The 25,714-nt window shown below is 38.8% G+C and overlaps 1 protein-coding gene across 1 annotated transcript in view; it reads right to left on the bottom strand.

Moving 5' to 3' along the window:
- The window catches only part of PDZRN4 (PDZ domain containing ring finger 4), a 367,612-nt gene extending 353,051 nt beyond the window's left edge, over window positions 1–14,561 (bottom strand). Inside the window, exons 1-3 of the mRNA XM_045466897.1 lie at window positions 13,821–14,561; window positions 11,410–11,496; window positions 9,448–9,555 (exon numbers count right to left, since the gene is read on the bottom strand). Coding sequence (XP_045322853.1) covers window positions 9,448–9,555; window positions 11,410–11,496; window positions 13,821–14,471 — 846 coding nt within the window. The 5' untranslated portion in view covers window positions 14,472–14,561. The remainder of the gene's footprint in view (window positions 1–9,447; window positions 9,556–11,409; window positions 11,497–13,820) is intronic.
- Between the last annotated feature and the right edge of the window lie 11,153 nt (window positions 14,562–25,714).

Here is a 25,714-nt window from a genome sequence, read left to right as displayed (position 1 = left end):
TTGTGTAATTCCATGTTTAGTCCAGTGCCATTTTCTGCAAATCTGCTTTGCAGGCAAGCATGTGAATACGGTCAGCTTTACTGTGTTCTTCAAGTTCAATAACGAAAAATCTGTGTTAGGGTGAAGGCAAACATACATCCTCAGATCCAATTCAAGCATTTATATAAACCGAATTTGAAACATTTTGTTGGAGACTTGGGTTCTTTCTTATTTATAGGATAGAAGAGTCTAGAGAAAGATAATTGTTTCAGTCCGTTATCACCGGTTCTTAGAAATTTTTAAAACTAAACAGTAGGTCTTTCAACTTCTGATTGACCTTATGATACAGACACAAAGAGAAGGAATAGGATGTAACAGGGATAGCCTCCAGGGTCTGCCCACCTGGCATCTGAAAAACCTTTGCATGTAGACCATAAAGCCTGAAATTTTGAGCTCAAGATCCATCCATTCATTTCTTCTACTATTCAAAGAAAATTAACAGAATGCCCACCGTCTTCCAGGCACAATGCTGAGAGCAGGAAAGATGCTGGAGTTATTAAGTTCAATAAAATCCTAAACTGCCTTTTACTTTTTTAAATTTTATTTATTATTTTTTAATGCTTATTCTTGAGAGAGAGAGAGAGAGAGAGAGAGAGAGCCAGCGAGTATGTGTGGGGAGGGGCAGAGAGCGAGGGACAAAGAGAATCTGAAGCAGGCTCCACATTTTCAATGCAAAGCCGGATGTGGGGCTTGAACCCACTAACATAAGATCATGACCTGAGCCGAAGTTGGACTCAGGCTCAACTGACTGAGCCACCCAGGTTCCCCCAAATCCTAAACAGCTTTTTAAAGAAACCCATGCATTTGTCAGAGGAGAAGAACAAGAAAGAATGAATACACAGAGAGCACATGAAAAATGTTATGAAAGTAAGAGGTATAGAAACATACTGGTTACAGGGAAGTACACAGGTGGACTATGAAGGGCTTTAGGAAGGGGAGGATATCAGAAACTTGCCAGCTACAGAAGATGTAGGGGAGGGGCAAGAACACCAGGTCAAAAGAAAAGAAGGAATAAGAAAGCAGAGGAGTTTCATATGACTACAACAGTAGATGGTCTAAAAGCAAAAACTAAAAAGTAAAGGTTTTCAAAGTCCATTTTGCTTCACTAATAAATGTGGATTTTATCCTACTGTCAACAGAATATTAATCAAGGACCTTAAACAAAGGAGTAAAACAATGGCCATCCTGACAGGAGTAGGCAAACTGACTGCAAATGGTAGAGACTGGGCCAGGGAAAGTTCACTCAAGAAGCTACCGTGCTCAAGGTGAAAATGGAAAAAGCATGAGAATCATTAAGGTGAAAATGGAAAAATTCTGAGAATCATTAAGGCATTACTTCCAGGTAAAGTTCACATACCCTGAGTGGGACCAATTTTTATCATTCAAGTTTCTATTGGTATAAATGAATTTAAAGTCATTCTTTCCAGGGGTGCCTGGGTTGCAGAGTCGGTTGGAAGTCGACTCTTGATTTCAGCTCAGGTCATGATCCCACAGTTGTGGGATCAGGCCATGCTCAGTGTGGACCCTGCTCAAGATATTTTCTCTCTCTCTCTCTCTCTCTCTCTCTCTGTCTCCCTCCCTCCCCCCCTTCTCTCTCTTCTCTCTTCCCCACAAGCGCACTTACTCTCTCTTACTCTCTAAAAAAAAACAAAACAAAACAAAAACAAAAAAACAAACAACAACAAAAACATATTTTCTTTGCAAAAGACAAATGCTGCAAAGAAATAAGACCATGAGAAAGAAGATGCCAGAGGACCAGGATGACGGAGGGAAAAAGTAGGGCAAAAGTCAGTGAGGTATGGCCTACTTTGAAATTTTACTTCACATCAAGTATAGATCTTATTTTAATGTTATAGGGAAGTCCTGATTCAGGATGGCAATGTAGAAAGATCCTGCACTCATGGACACACTGAATCTACAGATACATATGGAATAATTTCCTGTGAAAAAAAACTAAAATTGGCAGTGACCCCTTTACATTGAACGAAGGAGAGGAAAATGACATGGAAGCAAATAAGAAATGCTGAAAAACAGTCTCTCCATAATCTTTACCTCCCACGCTGGTGCACTGACCTAGAATCAGGAGAAAATGCAAAACCCAAAGCTTCTTCCTGAGGAGTGAGGCGTTTGCACCCTATACGGGACACTCCAATTTTTCACACTGAGAGACAATTCTGCAAACATTTGGCTTTGAAGACAAATGGGGTTTGTGCCCAAGAGACCTGGCAAACTGAGAGTGCATTAAAAGCTGGAACATAAGACCTGAAACCATAATACTCCTAGAAGAAAACATAGGTGGTAATTTCCATGACATTAGTCTTGACAATAATTTTTTGGACATGACAGCAAAATAACAACAAAAGCAAAATGAGCAAGTGGGACTACAGCAAACCAAAAAGCTTCTGCATGGCAGAGGAACCCATCAGCAAAATGGAAAGGCAACACAAGGAATGGGAGAAAATATTTGCAAATGGTACATCTGTAAGGACTTAATATCCAAAATACGCTAAGAACTCCTACAACTCAATAACGACAACAAAACGAACAATCTGACTAAAAATGAGCAGGAGATCTGAATTAGACCTTTCGGATTTTCCAAAGAAGGCATACAAATGGCCAAAAAGTACATGAAAAGATGCTCAATATCACTCATCATCAGGGAAGGGCAAATTAAAACCACAATGAGATCTCACCTCACACCTGTCAGAATGGCTATTATCAAAAAGACAAGAGATACCACATGCTGGCGAGATGGTAGAGAAAGCGGAGACTTTGTGTACTGTTGATGGGAATGTAAATGGCTGCTGCAGCTACTGTAGAAAACCATACAGAGGTTCCTCAAAAAATTAAAAATAGAACTACTATATGATCCATCAATTCCACTTCTGGCTATTTATCTGAAGAAAATGAAAACACTAACTCAAAAACATATCTGCATCTCCAAGTTCGCTGCAGCATTATTTTACAATAGCCAAGATACAGAAATAACCCAAGTGTCCCTCGGTGGACGAACGGATAAAGACATTGCATATATATCACATGCACACCAACAATGGAGTATTATTCATCCGTGAAAAATGAAATATTGCCATTCACAATGATATGGATTGACTTTGAGGGCCTTATGCCAAATGAAATGAGTGAGACAGAACAAGACAAATACTGTGTAATTCTCAAAAACAAATAAAACAAGCTCATAGATACAGGGAACAGATTTGTGTTTGCCAGAGGTGGGGGGAAAGGGGTGGGCAAAATGGTTGAAAGGAGTCAAAAGGAACAAAATGCCAACTATAAAATAAATAAGAAGCGGGGATGTAATGAACTGCATGGCGACTATAGATAATACTACTATATTATATACTTGAAAGTTGCTAAGAGAATAGAAGTTCTCATCATAAGAGAAAGAAAATATGTAACTAACCATGTATGGTGACAATGTCAATAAGACTTGTTGGGTTGATTTTTGCAATATATACAAATACTGAATCATGTTGTACACCTGAAACTAATACAACATTGTATGTATGTGATTATACCTTCGTAAAGAAAATCAGGTCATAGGTGCTCTGGTGAGTTTTTTGTAGTGCAGAACGATGAGGAGAATGGGAACCACAGACCTTTTGACTTTCTTTTCACCGTGTGCAAATACACAGTGTGCAAACAGCACAGTCATGTGTGGTGGGCCCGTTTCCACACACAGAAGTTTAGCATTTAAAAACAATCAAACTCTAGTTCATACCCTATAAATTTAAAATAAATAGTGCTTAACACATTAAAGCTTGACAGTGTAAAAAAGACATTTCCAGCCTTTTCCTTGTAAGTTAAAATAAAACTATACTTTTTTTTTTTTTAAGTTTATTTGAGAAAGAGAGTGTAAGCAGGAGAGAGGGAGAGAGAGAATCCCCAGCAGGCCTGGACTGTCAGCACAAAGCTTGATGCGGGGCTCAATTTCAAGAACTGTGAGATCATGACCTGAGCCAAAATCGAGTTGGATGCTTCATTGACTGAGCCAGCCAATCACCCCAAAACAATACTTAATAATGGAAATTCAGTAGAATGGCAAAACACTATAATTATATAGATAGAAGATATGAGTTACTAGTTATTTTTACCCTCATAGTTATAGGAAAGAAATGGAGAATAAGATTGATTGAAAATCTCTGCAAGGCAATCCAGTATAAATTCAAGGCCAAGACCCCAGTTCAAAGTCCATGCCCCTTCCTGAAACTACAATGCTGTCTTACATTCACAGCTTCTATTACTTTACTAACCCTATGTTGTGCTTTCTTAAAATGAATTGAACTACTCCTGGGAGAACAGGAAAACAAGGCTTATCCTCGTTTCAGTGTCATTCTGCTAAGATCACATGGTGATGTCCATTTAAGGTCATAATGATTGAAGGAGCAACTTCCCATGAAGGCCTGCTTTGCCTTGTACAGGCAGCAAATGGGACCACCTGACCACAAGCTTCTTGAGGACAGAGAATGGTTCTTACTGCTCTTTATTTCCATAGTACAGAGATGCTGCCTGGAACATAGAGGCAATTAATACTTGTTGAACGGCTGAATTAAATCATAAGTGCATAGTTACAAAGTTTTCCCCACAGCCCCTCTTGTATCTGAGTGTCCTTACGAATATATGAAAATGTATGAGTTACAACTTCCTACACTTCTCATCCAAACTGTGGTGTCTATAGAAATGGGAATGATTAAAAATTGGAGAGACAGTGCCCTGGATTCTCCAAGAAAGGAAAATATCTCCGCACCCACTGTCTCTGTGTTCTGTGGAACAAACTACTTGCATAAGCTGAGGGACACATCAGGCTCATAATAGTGGGTTCTAAGAACCTGCCTTGTGCTGGGCAATTTGTATACATGGTAACCATGAATGGCATAGAAACTGAGTACAACTGGCTTGCTCGAGGTCATACACGTTTAAAGAGGCAGGACAGGAATTCCAGCCAGAGCTCCTCGACTCCAGGATTCATGCTTTTCCCACTGCAACACAGTACTTTTCACCCTATGTTAAAATATACAATTATATAATGATAACTGTATCATGGTAAAACAGCAGTCAATTTAAGTAGCATTCAATCGGGATTACAAATCTCATACAATGTAATTCTTTACCTGCACTAAGACGATTGCTTTCAGTTCTTTCTTCTTTCAGACAATGTTATTTGAACAATTAAAAAACACTTCAAAAAAGGTGGGATGATAATATGTGATGAAAGAGTTCAGTGATGTGTTCAAATTAAATAATAATTTATCAAAAAAACTAATTGCCCACCAGATTCACAAGTGACCTACAAAACTTGTAAATGCTTCTGAAGCATACACAAATTAGCATGGCTGCTTTATAAGGCAGGAAGGTGCAGTGCCATCAGGCATGCACAGAGGGAGCACCCTGCAAGTCTGAGACAACAGCATTCCTGAATGTTTAGCTCTCATCTGCATTTACATCTCCTGTGTTAGCACCTATAAGTGAACTGTGCAGATACTTACACAAACACAATAATCAAAGTTTTTCACTCTAGCAGCGCAGTGCTGGAGAAAGCAAAAGACACACCATTACAGAAATTAAAGACGGTGGAGTTGGCAGTCTGGAATAGTTAAGTCCTTGTGGAGACATTGCGTTTGTAAAGTTCTTTCTGCTAGTACTACACTCATGACTTTCTAGAAAGTGCTATAATGACACTGTTCAATGTGAGAACTGTTTCTAAAGTATATGAAAATGCCTTGGGTGCTGTATTTCACTATTTATTTCAGACTAAATAAATAGAAGACTTTAATGTATACACTACAGAAAACTCTTTCTGCTGCACACTGTTCTTCCCATAGACTTCAGAGTCTACTCCGCCCCTACTCTCTGGTCTCCAGAAGCTAAGAGAAGGGTGGACTTTCCAGTCACCCAGCATTGCCTAGGAGCTGGGGGGGAGGGGTGGGGAAAATAAAGTGGGAACAAAGAGCCATGAATGACCCTCCACCCTTCTATTCACTTTCCCACTCTGGGGTTAAGGTTGTACTGCCTGCTATCAGTGACACAGAAATAATAACAGAGGAATAATTGCTGACAGCAGCAGTGAACTTTGATTCTCAACTCCCACACACCCTACAGGCATCCTAACATGATGATAATCATGGTAACGGTACTGTCCTCTTACAGAATTGTGCCCAAGCCTCTGATAGTATCAAGAGTTTTCTGTGGCTCCTTTGAGTCTCAAAAGGGTGTAAAACAGCATGCAAATGATGCTTTTATTGGAAATATCCTCTGGTGAATTCCTGGTCTATGTGAACTTCCGCCATGTTTCAAAATGCCTTTAACAAGGTCTTCCTTTTCAGTCTCCGGGGATACTCTGACACCCAATACTGTAACTTCAACATCACAACAGATTTCTATTTTGAATCTACGCCATACATATTTTAACAAATATGGATGTGTAAACATCTAGAAACTACTAAACATAATTGTTCAAGGAGACTGACTCGAAAAGAATTTTCCTTGCACTATGTGAAAACTATGACATGGATTTACTTTATGACTATTTTTTTTTCCTTTTATGTTCCTTGAATTTGATCAGCTTCAGTGGAATGGAGAATATTTAAAAATAATACTTTTAGATTTGTTGGCTTTTGATAAACTTTGGTAAATTGTTATACCTAATATTTTTATTAGAATTTCTAAAATCTCTTTATGCATCAATAGAACCAGACCTTTAACATATCTACTTTTTCCTCCAAATAAACGATTTTAAGAAAATTCTTGTTATTTTGTAAGAGTACATAAACCTATTGTAATGTGTGCTTTAACCAATTAGCTAGACAAAACATTTTTAGTATATCATGACTATAAGTAAAAAAAAAAAAAAAAAAGTCTAACGGTTTCTATTTATTTCAGTCACATCACTAAATTCAAAACATTTAGTCATGTGATTGTGGAAGTTAGCTCATATGAGTAGTTTCATAATATCTGAACTACTGTGTATTCTACTGCTAACAAATTTATTTGTTGCACCAGGTATCAACCAGCATAACCATTTCAAATTCAAAAACTGAAAAAAACCATTGCATCAAATTAGTTCAATAAATAAATCACTGAGCACAAAAAATGGAAAATAAATTACTCGATTTTAAAATGTTTTCTGTCTCTGTACTCTTTAAATTAATCCTATATTTCATATTAGTTTCCTGTTACTATAAAATGTGTAAACTTGACTGATACCATAATGGAAGATGAGCTAAAATAATTGACAGGAATCAAATGTGTCTAAATTTAATTGTTATAAGATCTTTTACACATATATATGTAAAAGATCAAGCGTGCTGCTTGTGTGTGTGTGTGTGTATACACACACACACAAAATAAAGTCACAAATATCTATTCACTTTAAAAGCCAATGGCATCACTAAAAAACTAAATATGAGATATATTTCTAATAGTATTCCTTTTAAAATATTTCACACTATTTAATAGACAACATTCCAAATATATGTATATCATCCAACTCATTTTTTAACTGTCAATGTGTTCATATGAATCAATTATAGAACTATAACAAAAATAGGACTATTACAATGTACCCTGGCATAAAAGAGGCACTGATAAATTTCTGTCATTGAGACAAATTTTAAGCTCATCAAGGTGAAATAATAATAATACTGCAGCTAGTTATATATTATAATTTAGACTAACATGGTTGATCTCTTTGCTCTTTATATGATTTGAATAAGGTTATTTTGAGATACATTAGCAGTATTAGATAGATATCTACATGCGCTTGATTTATCAACCACAGTTTTTATAAAATTACCTCTTCATGTTTAAAAAAATGTATTTTTAACAGAAGTGCTATATCACAATTTAAAAAAGAAACTCTTCTCCTCCTTTTTAATGCAGCATTAATGAAGCACACCTAACATTGTTATCTAGCTGGAAAAAAATGTTTTTTAAATCCCCATTACGTTTCTGTTGTGTATATATGTGAGTATGTGTGCTAATTGAATATATGTATTCAGCTCCATTAGCCCTTCTAAGAGTGTCAAACAGGCATTCATTTCCATCTAATTGGAAAAATCAAAATGCTTTATAGATAAGGCAGAAAGTAACAAGGGCAATTTTTTTGTTGTTTAAATTATGTTGCCCTTTAAATCATATTGCACAAACCTGAGTAGAAATAAAAAGTTTCTAACGTTACAAATTGCAGCATTTTTTTACAAATTGCAGTAAATATTTCCACTAGGCAAATTTTCAAGACAAACTGGACAGCCATCAGTGAAAGCAGGTCTGTACTATCTTGGCTACAAAACTGGAAGACGAGAATTTTAATACAAAAGACCTCTTCAGATAAAACCCAGCTTTTCAGCCAAAGACATCGCCTTTCTCTTCCCCAAAATACCTAGCCAGCTCATTTCTAGATGTTGTGAGTTCTTTCCTGACACAGAAAAATTATTGGATCTTCTTCATTCTTTACTCTTATCCAAAGTCAAATTACTCAAAATTCAATCTTTTTAATGCACCAAGGATGAGTGAATATCTAAAAGTTTATCCAAAGTTTAATAGAGAAAAAGAACCAACTCCATCCAGAGAGTTTATATAGACATTCAGAAAGACAGCACTAGTGATGATATAACCTAGAATAAACAGAATATTCCAAAGTAGTGGAGTCAAATAAACCTTCCAAATTTCTATTTATGCCTTTACTAATACCTTGGAAATAATTCCACTGATAAAAGGTAATCTAACCATTTTCAGTAATACCAAATACTACTATCTCAATCAGTTAAAACTTCAAAAGCACTTTGGTGGTAAATGGCAAGGACCTAAAATTCCACTATCCCAGCCCAAATTTTACTAACTTCTATAATTTACTTTCTCAACCCCAAATATTACAATAGTGCTACAACACACATTTGAGAAAATAAAGAGTTCCCACCAGGTTTTTGCAACAGGAAAAAAAAATTTCCCCATTGAAAAATACATGAACAAGATAATTATGTGAAACTAAGAAATGGTAAAAGGTATTGTATAAACAATTCCAAACTCTCCCTGTAACATACTAATCACAAGCTCAAAGACAGTAATATTTCCTCATCAAAAATGTTCTTGAGTAGAGATTTATCATTTTTTGAAAGGTCATACAAAATTAATCTCTTAATAATCACACAACTTTCTTCACAGTTCACAGGGACAGCAAGTTATTAAAGCAGAGACATGCATTAACACATTTGGCAACTTCAGGTGATTTATTCTTTTATCTCAATATCTAACAATTGATATAGATTAGATATAAACTCTAGATAGATATATACTCTAATAAGTACCACATCAAGGTAAAACAGTAAGTCTGGAAATTTAAAAAGTCTAAATATTTGTTCCATGTCTCTTATTGGTATTTTATTATTGTCTTACCTCAATGATTTTGTCATGAATCTCCAGGCCATCTGCTCTGTCGGCAGGTCCATTTTCCAAAATTTTTGAAACGTAAATTCCTTCCTTTGATGTTTCTTCCTTATTATTCTATAAAAAATATAACTGTTAGCAGTGAGAAAGATACCAATACAATCTTAAGTTGGATAAAGTCAATTTAGTAAATGTAACATTGCCAATCCTCACTAAACATTCAACTCTCTCCCTTAGCTGGGGATTTGGCACTGAATTTTAACTTACTTAATACCAAATAGTCATTAATCAAGATGGCAGCTTTAATGAATGAGTCCAGCATCTCTGACAAGATTATCCATTTACTTCATGTTTTTGGGTATACATAAAAAGCCATGAGGAAAGGGTATGTACAAGGTGATACTGACTGGCTCCTAAGTATTATTTATAAAACATCTTACTTCTAGACAGATATAGCAATTAAAAAGGGCTACAGGAAAACAAAAAGCATATCCAGTCTCACTGTATAACTGTTTGAGATGTGGTCACAGCTTTGAAAATATAATTTAGCCTCATGATATGGCAGATTTGGAAATACAGCTCGTACTGTATCTATTCACAGTGCAGACTAGGAGCTTGCTCAAGTGTAAAATCCCAAAAGATCAACTCTAACTGCAAGAGAACCCATTCAAGGCTAATCGTTACACATTTCCAGGTGCAATGAGCCTAATGATTAGTTAAATTAAAACCATATAACCAGTGTAATACAAACAGGACATTTTAGCCAGTCACGGAAAAACAATTATATTGCAGAACTTATCTAGGTAAGATGCCTGACATACTGTAATAATCATTTTAAATGTCAATTTACTTCATGGCAGGTTAAATAAAATTATTTCTCCTTATTTAGCCTTCCTTAACATGAATTTGAAGAGCCTCTTAAAAAAAGGCCAATGTCATTTAAATGTCAAACACCTAACTTGCATTTTATAAAAATATTCCTTAGGGGCAAAGAAAACAAAAATGCTATGATGAAAGACTTCTTTTCATAATAAATGGGGACTGTTCTAGAAACAGAAGCACAGCAGTCATTTGTTACTAGGTTTTTGAAATACCAAACATTAAGAAAAAAAATGTCATTGCCATCCTGACCTAAACATAGCATATGGCCAACAACTAAAAGATAGTTTCCTTAGACAACATCTGTAATGCAAGATGCAAAAATTTCATGGCATTTTATTAAGAAAATTAAAGAACATGCATCTTTTTAAACTTCACCACCTTTTTCTAGTTACAGTGAAAATTGAGTTAATGTATTTGGAAGATATAAAAGAACTCTGCAACTACAGTTTCTGGTTTAAGTTTGTAAGTCATGTACTTTGAAAACAATTGGCATCAATGTAGAAAATATTATTCATTCAATTAAATAAAGGATTTGAATTTGGGGAGCCAAAAATATCTCGAATCAACCATCTTTCTTTAGCATGGTATTGCTTATATACCTATGAAAACAATGATCCCTTATTTCAACTTATTTTAACTGTTTATTCATTCAACATGCATAATAAACTGCCTGGTCTGTGTTAGCATGTGAAAATTGAGCAAATTGACTTAATAAATAGAAGGTATAATCAGGCTACCCAGTTGCCTGGTATTTTCAAATATAAATTGCCTATACACATTATTATGAAATAGGTTTAAGAAGTTTACCAATGGGGCTATACAATGTAAATAAAATGAGAAACCTACTGTGGTTTTATTAAAAGTAGCAAAGAGGGACAAGTTTGTTAGCTGTTGGGTTTTTTGGTTTGTTTTGTACTCTCAAAAAATGTAATTATGTACTGGAATATTTGCATTAAGGAATCTAATATTTGATCACAATGGTTTTAAAGATTAAATCACTTGTTTTCCTCATTCAAAATCCACAAGTGAAAGCTGTCTTCTATTATTTTATAATCAAAGAGTGATTTATGCATTAACAAGGTAGGTTACCTGATTTGGTCGACCTCCTATAATATTGAACCCCAACGTGTCATTTTCTCTTTCTAACACAATGGTGAGTGGTTTATGTTCTCCATCCTAGAAGAAAAGGGATAGAATAACTAGGTAAATAAATAAATAAATAAATGCTACAACAAGCCTTTTGAAAAAAATGTAAATAAGTGAACATTTGAGAAGAAGAAAATCTTAAAATTAAGGATGGTTGAATTTGGGACATTTCTTCCTAAATGTACTTTGAAACTATGTATTTAAAAGAAACGTGCTTGTGAGAAAAGTAGCTATTTTCAAAAATGTCTGAAGACTTTGTCTTTTCACACATCAATCTATCTTTTATCCGAATGCAGCATCTAATTCTGACTTCATTGTAATTTAAAACAGATTTCTGGTGACCCTACAAGTATCCTCATTTTGTTAGAGTATATAATAAAGAACCTCAGAATTATTTAATGTAAAAATCTCACGTTGGAAAGTCTTGAGAGATTTAAGTAGTAGTGAGCTATTGATAAAATTCTTTCAATAGTGATATTTGGATTGTTATTGTAATGCAGGATCTAATTACAGTAATCCTAATTTTAAATAGCACTCTTACTTGGTTTTGCATAACTCCTGCAGAACTTTAAAAAGAGAGAATTTGTATTAGGTAAAACAGTATGTATTTCTTTTCCCGGCAGCCAAATAATAGTAAAACGAATAGGAATTATATCTACAACCTGTTCATTAATAGAGACCAATTTAAATACAAGGTGAGATAGTGCCAGATTAGGTAAGGTTTATTCATAGCTATGGGTATTATTAACTGTCCTGCAAAATTACATATTTGGTAATTACTTCCGAATGGTAAAATTCCATAAGCACCATCACCACCTAGTCCCAGGAGCGGTTCCCAGGGAGTGCACACAGCAGCCCCTACTGGCAGTGCGAAAACATCTCTGAGGCTCCTAGAGAAGCCTTCTGATAGTCTGCAAATCATGGGCAGTTTTTCCTCACTTCTCAGAATCACAGCTCGACTTGTTGCTTGGACTTTTCTGTCATATGATTCTAGCTGTTGTTCCATCGGCCATTGCTTCCCTACGACCTTGAAACATGGCCTGGTAACACAGCCCATTCTTGGGCCTCTCTCTGGATCTTCCCACTCTATAAATTTACCTAGATATAAATAGGATATAGAAAGAATCAGGGATGGCATCCAGTCTCTTCAGAAGCAGTGTGCCTCCCTTTGTCAGAGCAGCAACATTTTAGCCGCTCACACTTCAGTTATCTTTTCTAGGTTCAAGGGCAGAAGCTTCTCCACTCCATGCCTGGGTTGGAGGCAGTGCAACGCGGTCCCAAATGGGAGTCATCCCGTATTGCTCCTCCCTGGGACAGTGAAGAATGGAAACAGCTCCTTGAATGGAGTGCAAGTCCTGCTAAATCCCTGCTCACCATGGCAGCGACCAACAATGTCAAACACTGTGCAGAAGTCCTCCAGAAGAGAAGTAACAGCTTTATAAACAAGCCTCTTCACACGGGGTGCTGCAAACAGGCTTGTTTATTCAGTCTGAAAGCGGGCAGTCCACCAGCACGGTTCGGGGCCAGCAGCTTCGACAAAGAAGGGAAACAGCCGCTGCCCACGGGCTCACAGGGCTAGTATGACCGCACATGGATGTGGCTGCTCTCAGATTTGGTCCCCCAAGCCACACACACACACACACACACACACACACACACACTCCACCAATGATGAAATACTTAGGAAGGGAAGGATTCTTTAGGGAAGGTCCGGCTAATGAAAACTCTGCAGGTCTAAAAAATCCCATTGCTCCCTCTCCCAACTAGAGGTTTTCCTGGTTTCTCCAGGGACATCCCTGGAGACATCCCTGATAGTCCCTGCACTGAGTAGAGGCGATGCGAGCAGTTTGGCAGGGAAACTAAGTCATTCAGAGCTAAAGGTGTGCGACTGACAAGGCCACAGGGATGCTGGGGCAGCGGGAGAGGGGAGGCAGGGTCGGAGAAGTCCTCATTTCCTGGCTTTCCTTTTCTGATTGGTTTTAGGAACAAGCCAGAGGTGCCCCCCCCCCGCCCCCCAAATAGCAGAGAGGATAGGGCAGGAAAGTGAAAGATAGGGAGCGAGGGTTCGGGTGGCAAAATGAGTTTTCCTAATTCCTCCTCCGTCGAAAAGTTGGAATTGAAATCTGTTTAACTCGTTCCACTCCTAATAGAAGTGGAAGGGAGAAATCCTTCTCAAATGCAACACAAACCCATCCGAAAGGTGCTGACAGTGGAGTAAGGTCAGGGCTGGTGGATGCTTCCCACTGCATGGTAAGGACGGATGTCACCTTCTAAAGGAATACCCAAGTACCAGAAAGAAGCGGTCCTCTTTCCACCCCAACCGTGCCCCAGGTGCCCGACCCCTCTGCGCTTACCGGGCCGTGGCCGCCGCCCAGGTCTCTGGCGAAGTTGCGGACGTGAGCCATGTACTGGGCGAACTTCTCCTGGTACCTGCGGGCCGAGAGCTGCACCTCGCCCTGCAGCGCCCAGAGCTGCGCCAGCAGCGCCTTCTCGCGCCGCCTCCAGGCGAGGACTCGCGGCCGGGGCCCCCGCCCGCTGCCGCCGCGGACGCCCGGCGGCCCCCCGCGCGCGCCCCCGCCCCGGCCGGGCCCAGGCGCCGTGGCGCAGCCCCCCCGCGCGGGCACGTCCCCGCCGCCGCGGCCGCCGGGCCCCGAGGCGCAGCCACGCCGGCGGCGGCGGGCAGGGCCGAAGTCGCAGCGCTCCACGTGCGCCGCCAGCTCGCGCAGCGGGACCGAGCGGCCGCAGCCGCGGGCGCGGTAGTCGCACTGGATGCGCAGCTTCTGGATGAGGCTGCGCAGAGGCAGCACCCGGCACAGCTTGCCCGGCGCCAGGGGCTGGCACTGCAGCGGGCACCGGCGCCGCCGCGCCACCCAGGGCAGCAGGCAGCTGGCGCAGAAGACGTGTCCGCACGGCGTGCACAGGGGCTCCTCCAGCACCTGGCCGCACAGCTTGCACTCGAAATCCGGGTCCACCGCTTCGGCGAAGCGCTCCAGGGCAAAGCCCATGATCCGGAGGGGGAGAAGGGGGAACGAATCGGAGTCCACTTTCTCCAAGCCCCCTGTCTCCTCCGGCCTACCCCTGGGACGGCTTTCCCGCGGCAGGGGCCGCGGCTAGTCGGAGGGCAAGAGGAGAAGGGTGGGGGGTTGTGATCCCTGAGTTTGTTTGGCTTGAAGTTTTCAGGCTCTGGCAGGGTCCCCTGACTCCGCCGTATTGACGCTAATAGACGCCACCTCAGTGACCCCCACCCCCGCCTCGTTCGCGGCTCTGCAATTTATATTCTTTCAAATTTTGTCCGCAGAGAGCTGAGGCCAGCTTACAATGGCCCTTGGGAAAGCTGTGTTTCCTTTGCCTGAACAGTGAACTTCAAGCAGTCCTCAGGCAGAGCTGATAATGAGCACAGCTCAGATGTTGCGAGGCAACTTTTAATTCCACCAGAATGTGAACTCTCTGGGGAGCAGGATTTTTGTCCGTCTGTTTTCCGCGGAATTCTCATCGCCCCGCATCCAGTGGATCTTCAATAAATGTGTTTGAAATACATGCATTTCTGTTCTTTCATATCAGCCAACTACAAAATCACCAGATAAGTGGCTGCGACCTTAGGAAGTCACTCTGAGGTGTCTACAAGAGCCAGGCTTCTCAAATCAGGATCCAGAAATAAGGTGAGTGTAGCGAGGCGGGATGATGACTGACAGCCAAGATGGGGAAAAGGCCAGGTGCTCGCCCTAAGACACCTCCCTCCTAGAACTTGCAGGGCCATTCAAGGCCTCCTACCGTGTGAGGAGGCCAGGATTCTGTTACTAAGCAGCCTGACTCCAGATTCAATCACCACGCCATCCATCTTCTAATTCCACAGGTATTTGACCAGTGGGAATGGGAATATGATCATCTGGGCACCTGGAAAGGAGAATTAAAGGAAAGGATTATGAAGGAAAGCCGTGAAATAACAAATCATATCTTATTTACCCTGAGTACACAGTTTAGATCAAAACTATCTATGCAGCAAAAGATCAGAGTATGTAGCATGCCAGGCCCTCCTAAAAACGTACAGTAAGGGGATCCCCCAAGCCCTCCTTACTCACCTTCTTTTACCACCTTCTGAACCTTAGGTCTGCAAAGCAACCCCATCCCCTGGATACACACCACTTATTGCCATTATCCTGAAGCTACTTCCACATGCTAGGGATGGGCTTTCTAAATTAATCATTGATGATTCCTCACTGCCAGCTGAGTGTTGTTTCCTGAAAGCTGTGTATCTTTGTATAGCACCGAAGGCATCCATTGAAACACATGAAAAAGGCTCCAGGTTTTGTGCTTTAAATCCTTGGCGCTCACTGAAGAATTAGCAAAAGGCTAATTGTAGAGGCTACTGAGAACCTTCTGAGCCTTCTTTATGGTTGAAAGATGAGATTTTATTAGAGCAGTTCAATAATGAGTGGGGATCCTGGAGTGGCTTGCCAGGTATTTGATAGGCTTTTAAACGTGTTTAGAAAATAAGAGGCTGTGTTTCACATTTTATACATACAGATATAATAGCATTTGCCACGATGCTCCAAATTTCCACCTCCCCTTTGGCCAAGCTTTTGCCAGGTAAATAAGCAAACAATAAATTCCTGAAGAAAAAAGAAATAATTTAACATTAACACCGTAAACATATTTTTGTAATTGTAGAGACCATGTAAAGCAGAATGTTGCAGAATTTATTCAAATAATTCTGGGCAGGAGGAATCGGTTTCATCTTTTTTTTTTTTTTTTTTTTTTTTTTTTTTAGTTATTGTAAAAGCTATGGCTGTGACTTTTAGCTATGACTTTATAGCTTAGTCCTTGACATTGATTGTTTCACAATAAACATAATGGCCGTGAGAACATTTTACAGAGGGTAAAAAGATGGAATCCAAAAATATTTTATTGAGGTATTAGGAAAACGAGACTTGCAGTTACTTGAAAAGACTAAAATAAAGCAATAGTTATATGATGTCCTTGGTCCACCCATGCAACTCTTGTAGCAAAAGTAAGGAACATGAGCAGAGTATGGTATGAGTAATTCCAGAATGTATAACATTTTGATTGTTAAAGAGAAGATGGATGTCAAAAACCCTGTCCACAGAGAATAACAAGTTTAAAAATTAGAACATGCGAAGTGAGGCCAAGTAATGAAGTAGGCCAGAAGGGAGCTTAGGAAAATCTTTCACAGGAGAAAATGCAAGCTTCAGCACTTCCAAAATAGTGAAGTACCAGGAAAAACATTACAGGAGTCAAACGCTAAGGGAATTGTCACACCCAAGTGAAACTCGTGGACTCTCCCCATCTGAAAATGTATGTGCGTGATAAATTTGTGATATCGCTTGAGCCAAACAGTATGATTTCAATTCCCAGACTATAAAAGGGTATTCTATAAATTAGAAAAACTGTGGTATCTTGGAAAATTGTGATAGCTAGGTACATGGATTGAGGTAATTAGCTTAGATAAGCAAAAAAGCATTCGGAATAAGTTTGAAATATGCCCAGCGAAATATTTCAGTGAAAACAGATCGAGTAACATTTAAATGTCTTTTGGCAGATGAGACAAATTAACACCTTGTATCATTAACTAGGGCATATCCTTGTTTTCACTGATGATAGCTCCTTTTAAGAATCTCTGGTTAGTGAAAGTTGCAGGCTGAACAGCAACATGAGGAAAAGCTGAAAGGCAGACCACTGTCTTCTTTCTCGTTGGGCAAGGCCAACTTCTAGCTGTCCCGAAAGTTGGGGCCAAGACCAGGCCTGTCACCTTTGATTCAAACTGGACCTGAGAATACATGCCAACCAAGAGACAAGAGAAGGACAGTTAATAATCTTAGTTCATCTTCAAGCCAACGACCATGGCATAACTCAAAATATCTACAAGTAGTCAGTGCTTGATATTTTCAATGTAGGAACAAGTTTTTGCTTCAATCCACTGTGATGTATTCATGAAAACAGATTAAAAATTAACTTGCTATAGTCCGTGGGCCAATTCCTAGCAATAAGGAAACTGGAATATACCTCTGGGTGTTTCCAGTGAGAGGAGGCAAGGCTCCAACCTACCTCTGAGTCATCCCTACTTCCAAGATGAATAGAGAATCTTAGAGCTACTGACTATCAAATGCTAACAGATCTAATATTGAAATACTATATTCTAAGACTCAGAAATTGTAATTAGAGAGGTGAAAAAGGAGAAAGAGATCATTTTTTTCCCACCCCATCCATAGATAATACTTTATAGAAACTCATTCATAATTTATTCATGTTGTCTCATGTCTTTGACGAAGAATCATAAAATCAGGAAGAAATTTGGAGAAATTCTGAAGAAATCCAAAGAAATTTGTGTGTCATTTATTATTTCATACATGTTCATATAGCATAAATTGGGGCTTTTAACATGAGAATAATTTTTAAATCTTCTATTATTAGAACTTGAAATCTCATCATTTATATATCATTTTCCCTGAATCCTGGTCATTTTTCATGAATTAGTATGATAATCTTAATCCTATGCATTTTTCCAAAGTGACCTAAATTTAAGCTGTGGTGAAATAAGATTACTCTGGTAGAAGAAGCAAAAATACCCAGCTAATTCAGGTCAAAATAGTGTCAGTGGAATACATTTATCTGTGTTACTGAAGTTAACATTTATTTTTGTTCTTATCATGATATTTTTTTGTGTCATCATGTAGGATCAGAACTGAAATGAGTAGCATAAATAAATGTGTTCATAAAGCATGAGATAATAAGATCAACTTGGCAATATTTAAATATTCTGAAATTAAAAGGCAGTAATGTTTTTATTTATTTTTCAGAGAGAGCAAGACAGAGCATGAGCAAGGGAGGGGCAGAAAGAGAGGGAGACACAGAAGCTGAAGCAGACTCCAGGCTCTGAGCTGTAAGCACAGAGCCCCACGTGGAGCTCAAACCTATGAACTGTGAAATCATGACCTTAGCCAAAGTCAGATGCTTAACCGATTGAGCCACTCAGGCACCCCCTAAAATCTCTGAAATTGATCAAAAACATAAAAGATGCTAAGGTGACCCTTAAACAACATAGGAGTTAGGGGCTCCAACCCCCATACAGTTGAAAAGCCAGATGTAACTTTTGACTCCAAATCAATTTTTTTTTAATTTTTTAACGTTTATTTATTATTGAGAGACTGACAGAGACAGAGCGTGAGCATGGGAGGGGCAGAGAGAGGAGGAGACACAGAATTTGAAGCAGGCTCCAGGCTCTGAGCTGTCAGCACAGAGCCCTATGCGGGGCTCAAACCCAACTGTGAGATCCATGACCTGAGTCAAAGTTGGACACCCAACCGACTGAGCCACCCAAGTGCCCCTGACTCCAAATAACTTAACTAATAGCCTACTGTTGACAGGAAGCTTTACCAGTAAAATAAACAGTTAATTAACACAGATTTCATATATGGTGTTCTTGTAATAAGTAAGCTAGAGAAAAGAATATGTTATTAAGAAAATCATAAGGAATAGAAAATACATTTACAGTCCTGCACATATAAGTGGACCCATGCAATTCAAACCCATGTTATTCAAGGGTCAACTATATTTGAAAGCTTATTGAAACAAGATTTTTAAAGATAAACTGATAACATTATGCCAGAGAAGAACCCTTTTGGTTATGAGTTTTCCTCTTGGGAAAATACACAGTTAAACCCAGAGAACACAAAGCAATGTCCATCCTTGATAACCCTTGTTTGTTGACATGTAATCCATTAGGAGTTATTTGCTATTATTTTGCTTTTTAATGATCTTTGGGCAAAATGAAGACTTAGAAGGTTTATCATGACAGTACCAAATGTCATTTTTAAGAAAAATACGAGTGAAACTGTTATGTACCCCCAAATACAGTAATTATACAGTCTCTGTAGGAATGAATTGTCAGACAAAGCACAAGGAAGACTTTGAAGAAAACCAAGTTAAAGCGAGATATTAAGTTAAAAATTATGGCAACTTCCAAATCAACTACGGACTGGTTTTCTAAAGTCCCTGAGACATTACTGAGGGTAACATTATCCTGTGTGAGAGGCCTGTTGTGAGAGATGCTTGGTACAGGAAGGCATATTAAATCCTGTATCTAATTAAGCTTGATTTTGTGCTATATTTTTGTGGATCACAGTCACTAACAAAGAAGGAAGGTATCAAGAACAACTCTAATAGCTGTTATGTAATAACTCTTCACTCTGTGATAGACACAGCAGTATGCTCGTCACATGTGCAATTTCATTCAACTCTCCAGTGGTCATTTTGGGTAGATACTCTTATTATCCCCACAATTTGCCCAAGTTTACACAAATTGAAAGTGACAGAACCTGGGATGAAACCAAAATCTGCCTCTTTAAAGAGCTCTCACTGTTAAATACTGTACTGGAAGAACTTGTTTTCCCCCTATCTACTACAGAATCATTTTAGGATAAAAAGTACTATCAAAACTGATATGTGAATGGAAGCTATAAATTACATCTGTTTGATTTCCATTGTTTAAAGGCTACCACTGCTTTTCTGCCTTTCTCCAAGGAGGAAAATTCTAGCATCATATTTATTAGAAGTCTTTGAATAATTGATATGAATGAGAATATCGACCCTATAAATTGTTCCTTGAAATGCCAATGGGGTTGTATTTTTAGATTATTTTGTCTATATAAATAATCTCAAATAACTGAGAGTTTTCTCTATGATAGACTAATTACCTCAATTCCTTGAGTCCTGGCTTAATATATCAATCACAATGTATTTTTGTTGAAACCTTATTTTGTGTTTACTTCAATGAATATTTTACTATCTTCTGGATGTTTCTCAAAAATTCCAGAGATTTAAACAAAATTTTGAACACAGTAAGTTCATTAAATCAACTTGTGGCTTAGTGAAAGCCAACACATTACCGGTCAAAATATCTGTAGTATGTTTTGAATGTTTTAGTAACTATTTATAATTATAGTACAATAAATGTGATCATATACTACAGCATAATATATGAAGCAAGTTTAAATTCTAAGCAAATGGGGCGCCTGGGTGGCGCAGTCGGTTAAGCGTCCGACTTCAGCCAGGTCACGATCTCGCAGTCCGTGAGTTTGAGCCCCGCGTCAGGCTCTGGGCTGATGGCTCAGAGCCTGGAGCCTGTTTCCGATTCTGTGTCTCCCTCTCTCTCTGCCCCCCCCCCCCCGTTCATGCTCTGTCTCTCTCTGTCCCAAAAATAAATAAACGTTGAAAGAATTTCCTTTAAAAAAAAATTCTAAGCAAATAATAACAATAAGGAGAATACTAATTACTCCTACCTCATTGGATTGTTGTGAGATCGGGTTAATAAATGTAACGTAGAACCTTGAAGCATAGTTAGTATTATATATGTTTTTGCCCTCATTATTGCACTCCAGAACTATTTTATCGAATTACACATAGAGAGAGCAGCGTGTGAGTACATGCCCCACCACACTGAATGTTCTCCCTCCAAAAAAAAGAAAAAAAAAAAGATCTCATCATGTTATTTTAATTTGCACTTCTTTGTTTGCCAGTGGAATTGAATGTTAATTGACCACATGTATTTCTTCCTGGGATTATTCTTCACATTTTTATCACAATACTTGGGCTTTTTTGTAATATATGAGTCTATATATATATTAAGAATTCTATTTTTTATCAGCCTGTATAACATTGTTAAGTTCTGTTTATGATCATCTATCTTTGAAAGCTGAGAAAAGAAGAACATATGTTATTCTTTGTAAGAGGTTATCAATTGCCACTATCTTGTTTTGAGAAGAGCACAAATGAGTCTTTGTTTTGGTTATTCTACCACATCTACCACATCTATTAAATAAATATGTATTTCTTGTGATGTGCCTAGAGAGGAGAGTGTACCACTGAAAGCAACTTTGACCATGAGCTAAGGAAACCACTTTCTTCCTTCTGGAGTTTTCTATCTGGATTATTGAAACCCCCAAGAGCAAACTTTTATCTATGCTGCAAATCTTGCTCACCGGTTTTGTGATATCATTTGCCTTTATTTGATATGTGCTCTGCTAAAGCTGTACTTTTTATGAAGAACAATTTTCTACACAGTGTTGTATTCACCATGTAGTATTCAGCAGATGTTTCTTTAATGTTAAATAAATATGATAGTTTAAATTATGTGCAATTTTGGTTCATAGCTAAGGTTATAATTAAAGTATTCATTTGCAGAGTTGTCCCACGACTGCACACCAAGTTTCTGATTGTAATAGAGAGGTTGATTAATTCCACTCATGCACTCCTTGCCCCCCTCCTAGCTCCATGTTGCTTGCTCCCATCAGATCCATAATCACCATCCAAGTTATAAGCCCTTTGGATTCACTATTTTCCCTCAATCTTTTCTGACTCAGTTCGTTTCTTTTTTAAAAAATTTTTGATCATACTTGCTTATCTTTTTAACCCTGTTTTCAGCTGCTCTCACAGTGCACTCCTGTGTAATCCTCTTCTGTTTCCAGGAATCTTTCTCACACATTCAAACTTTCCTAGGAAAACATTTTAGCATCGATCATTCCAACTAGACCTGATTTTCCTGTGGCAACTAAATTCTCCCTCAGGAAACTCAGAAAAAAACAAAGTAGTTCATTCACCCATTCATTAAAATCTCAGAGCTAGAAAAAGGGATGACATTTATTCATGGTCTGCTTACAGATACATGACTATAATTATCAACAGCCCACCCCACCAAAAATTCAACTCATGCTGATCTAAACAATAGGTTGGAATCTATAGGTCATGATCTCACAGTTGGTGAATTCTAGCCCCACGTCAGGCTCTGCACTGACAGCTGCAGAGCCTGCTTGGGATTCTCTGTTCTTCTCTCTCTCTCTCTCTCTCTCTGCCCTTCTACCACTGCGTTTCTCATTCTCTCAAAAATAAGTAAATAAATATTTTAAAAATTTTATAAAAAGTAGGTTGGAGTCTAGAGCTGGGTTAGGTTTTGGTTCATCCAGTGGCTTCAGGATGCCCTCAGTGACTCAGGTTGTGCCCTTTTATGACCCTCGCTGGCCTTTAGGGCTGGTTCTCCTCATGGCTGAAGGATGGTTGCCGGTAACTTTCAGTATTCTGTGCTTCCTCATACATGCTGAGTGGTCAAGGAGGTAGTTTTTCCCAGAAAAGCAAGCATAGAACTTCTCCAGAATCCATCTCCCCACCCTCCCCCGCAAATTCTTGACTCTCATTGTCCATAATTGCCCGATTGAGCATTACAGAACCAGTCACCAGAAAAAGTCGTATCATTACGCTGGTTGACTCAGACTGGTGAGGACCCACACCTGGAGCAGGGGATGTATAAGCCTCCCCTGGGTGAAGAGGGTTCTGACATAAATATCTGAACAAAAGTACAGTCCTCTTTGGAAAAAGAGCAGATTATAATTAACTGACTGTTTACTATGTTCCAGAAGCTGTCCTAAGCTTTAAAGGTATCTTAGTCATTTACAAGTCAGAACAACTCTAGGGGGTAGGTATTGTTATTCTCATCCTCTTTGTCTTACACATAAGGAAACTGAGACCTAGAGAGTTTGAGTGACTTCTCTAGGTTATGGAGTTCTGAAGTGGAAACACTGGGACTTATACTTGGACATCAGGCTTTACAGACTCTGTTCTTTTTTTTTTTTTTTTTTTTTTTTTAGTTTTTGAGAGAAAACTTTTATTTATTTTGAGAGAGAGAGAGAGGGTGAGAGAGACTGTGCAAGTGCGAGCAGGGGAGGGGCAGAGAGAGAGGGGGAGAGACAATCCCAAGCAGACTCCTCACTGTCAGTGCGGAGCCCAACAGAGGGCTCTAACCCAGGAACCAGGAGATCATAACCTGAGCCAAAACCAAGGGTCAGACGCTTAACCAAACGAGCCACCCAGGTGCCCCTTACAGACTCTGTTCTAAACCACTAAACCAAATTGTCTTTATGATCTTCACTACACCACTTTTTTTTTTTTTTAAGTCCCTGGTGAAGATTAAGACTTTGTAGTTAATGTAGTCCTTGACCTGAATCCTAGCTCCTTTATATATATACCAGCTACGCAATCTTGTGGGAAATGACTTCACCTTTCTGAATATTAATTTCTGTACCTCTAAAATGAGCAAAATACTGACTATTACACAATGATTATGTGAAGAATAATAAAATAGTGCTTATTCCTCTGACACAGAGGAGGTATTTAATAAATGGCAGCTCTTGTAATTTTCTCTGGGGAAACTTAATTTATGTTGGGGCATTTGTAAATGTAAAATGTAACAGTCATAAATTTTTGGTTATTCTATAAATCATATTATATCATTTATAATCCCTGTTAAAACGCTATGAAATATGATTCATGCAAAATGTTTTTCCTAAAATCTGACCCAAATCAATAAATGTGGATAAAACTATATGCTTCATGCACCATTTCTCAAAAATGATGTTTTTCAGTTAGCCTAAAAGAGTGTTGTTTTTAGAAGTGACTTAAACATTAGATTTCTTTTTGACTTTTCTCACTTATAAAACTTAACCTGCCCCTGAATGTTGGCACATTATAAGATTTTCAAATTAATATGCATCTTGCCAAAATACTAAGAAATACAAGCCAACAAATCTGGAGAACAATCTGGCAGCACTTATGCCCTGGCAAACCTCTCCTGGGAGCGTCTTCCACGAGTTGATACTGTGGGTATAGTGCAGCTTTGTCTGGGGACCAGGGAGTTATGGGAAACATAGGTGATCATCTCTAGGAGAGAGATGAAAAAGTGGGGTAGAAATAGCTTATGGGCTGGGGCGCCTGGGTAGCTCAGGCAGTTAAGCCTCTGCCTCTTGGTTTCAGCTCAGGGCATGATCTCATGTTTCCTGGGTTCGAGCCCCATGTTGGGTTCCGCTCTGAGAGTTCAGAATCTGCTTGGGATTCATTCTCTCTCTCTCTCTCTCTCTCTCTCTTTCTCTCCCTCCCTGCCCCCTGTTCTCTCTAAATAAATAAATAAATAAACATTAAGAAAAAAAAAGAAGAAGAAGAAGAAATAGCCTATGGGCTATGCAGTGACCAAAAGCAATTATCTACATATACCTATAGCATACAGCTGAGTGCAAAGTCACATATTGAGTTAAAAAACTAACCATAAAAGGGGCACCTGGGTGTCTCAGTGGGCTAAGCCTCTGACTTCAGCTCAGGTCATGACCTCACAGTTGGTGGGTTGGAGTCCCGCATCAGGCTCTGTGCTGACAGCTCAGAGGCTGAAGCCTGCCTCTGATTCTGCTTCCCTCTCTCTCTGCCCCTCCTCCACTTGCGCTCTGTCTCTCAAAAATAAATAAATGCTAAAAAAAAACTATATCTATAGCAGAATACCATTTTTTATAAATTAAAACCAGATACATTCATAAAATAACTACGCACATTTTTCAAGGATACCTATATATCCAAAAACACATATTAAATGCATCAGAGCAGGTGACTAAGGAAGGAAAGAAATGATAGTGGGGAATGGGAATAAAAACAACAGAAACAAAAACAAGGAGGAGGAGAAAAAAAAAAAAACAAAAATTGCACAGATTAATGATGATGGTGTATCATGAATCCAGGCTTATGATTAATTCAAATCTCTGTTTCCAATGAAAACAGAAGAGAAGAAAAGTATGAGAGATAAGTAATTAAAGGAAGGGGAATAGAAGGGAAGGGAGGGGAGGGGAGGGGAGATGGGACGGGAGGAAAAAGAAAAGATAGAAACACAGGGAGGCCTTACTTCATGCGTATCCATTTAACAACTTCTCTTTTAATCTTTTCATAGTAGTTCTAATTCAATTTGCATGCCTACATATCACCAAAGCATATTTCCCAAAGATGACTGCATTCACTACACCTACTTACAGTAGATTCATACAATGACTGTAGAGACATTTAGGTATTAAATTGATTGATTTAATCCATACTTAAATTAAAACCAAGAAAAGCAAAGCTCTTTCCCTGGCTTTGTACTCTATTAAGTCAGCTGAACATTTGCTATAAGAGGATAGTTTCTACAGCTATTTATCAGTCCTATTTTTCATAGCCAGAGAGAGTTCCTAAATAATAAAAGTAGAGTGTGTTCATGTGTGCATACTTGCAGTGGTGCACGAAAATTATATAAATCATTTCTCTCTGTTAACTTTTCTACTATGGGTAGTATAGCTAAACAAAAGGCATACATAAAACGTTAAGAGAAGCTGAGAGAGAAAGACAGAACACAGACATACAGAACATCACTGTGGGCTGTGGAGATGCCCTA

The sequence above is a fragment of the Leopardus geoffroyi genome, chromosome B4, assembly GCF_018350155.1.
Source record: "Leopardus geoffroyi isolate Oge1 chromosome B4, O.geoffroyi_Oge1_pat1.0, whole genome shotgun sequence".
Classification (NCBI taxonomy): Eukaryota; Metazoa; Chordata; class Mammalia; order Carnivora; family Felidae; genus Leopardus; species Leopardus geoffroyi.
The sequence above is the reverse complement of the archived record's forward strand: the minus strand, read 5'-3'. Positions and strand labels throughout refer to the sequence as shown.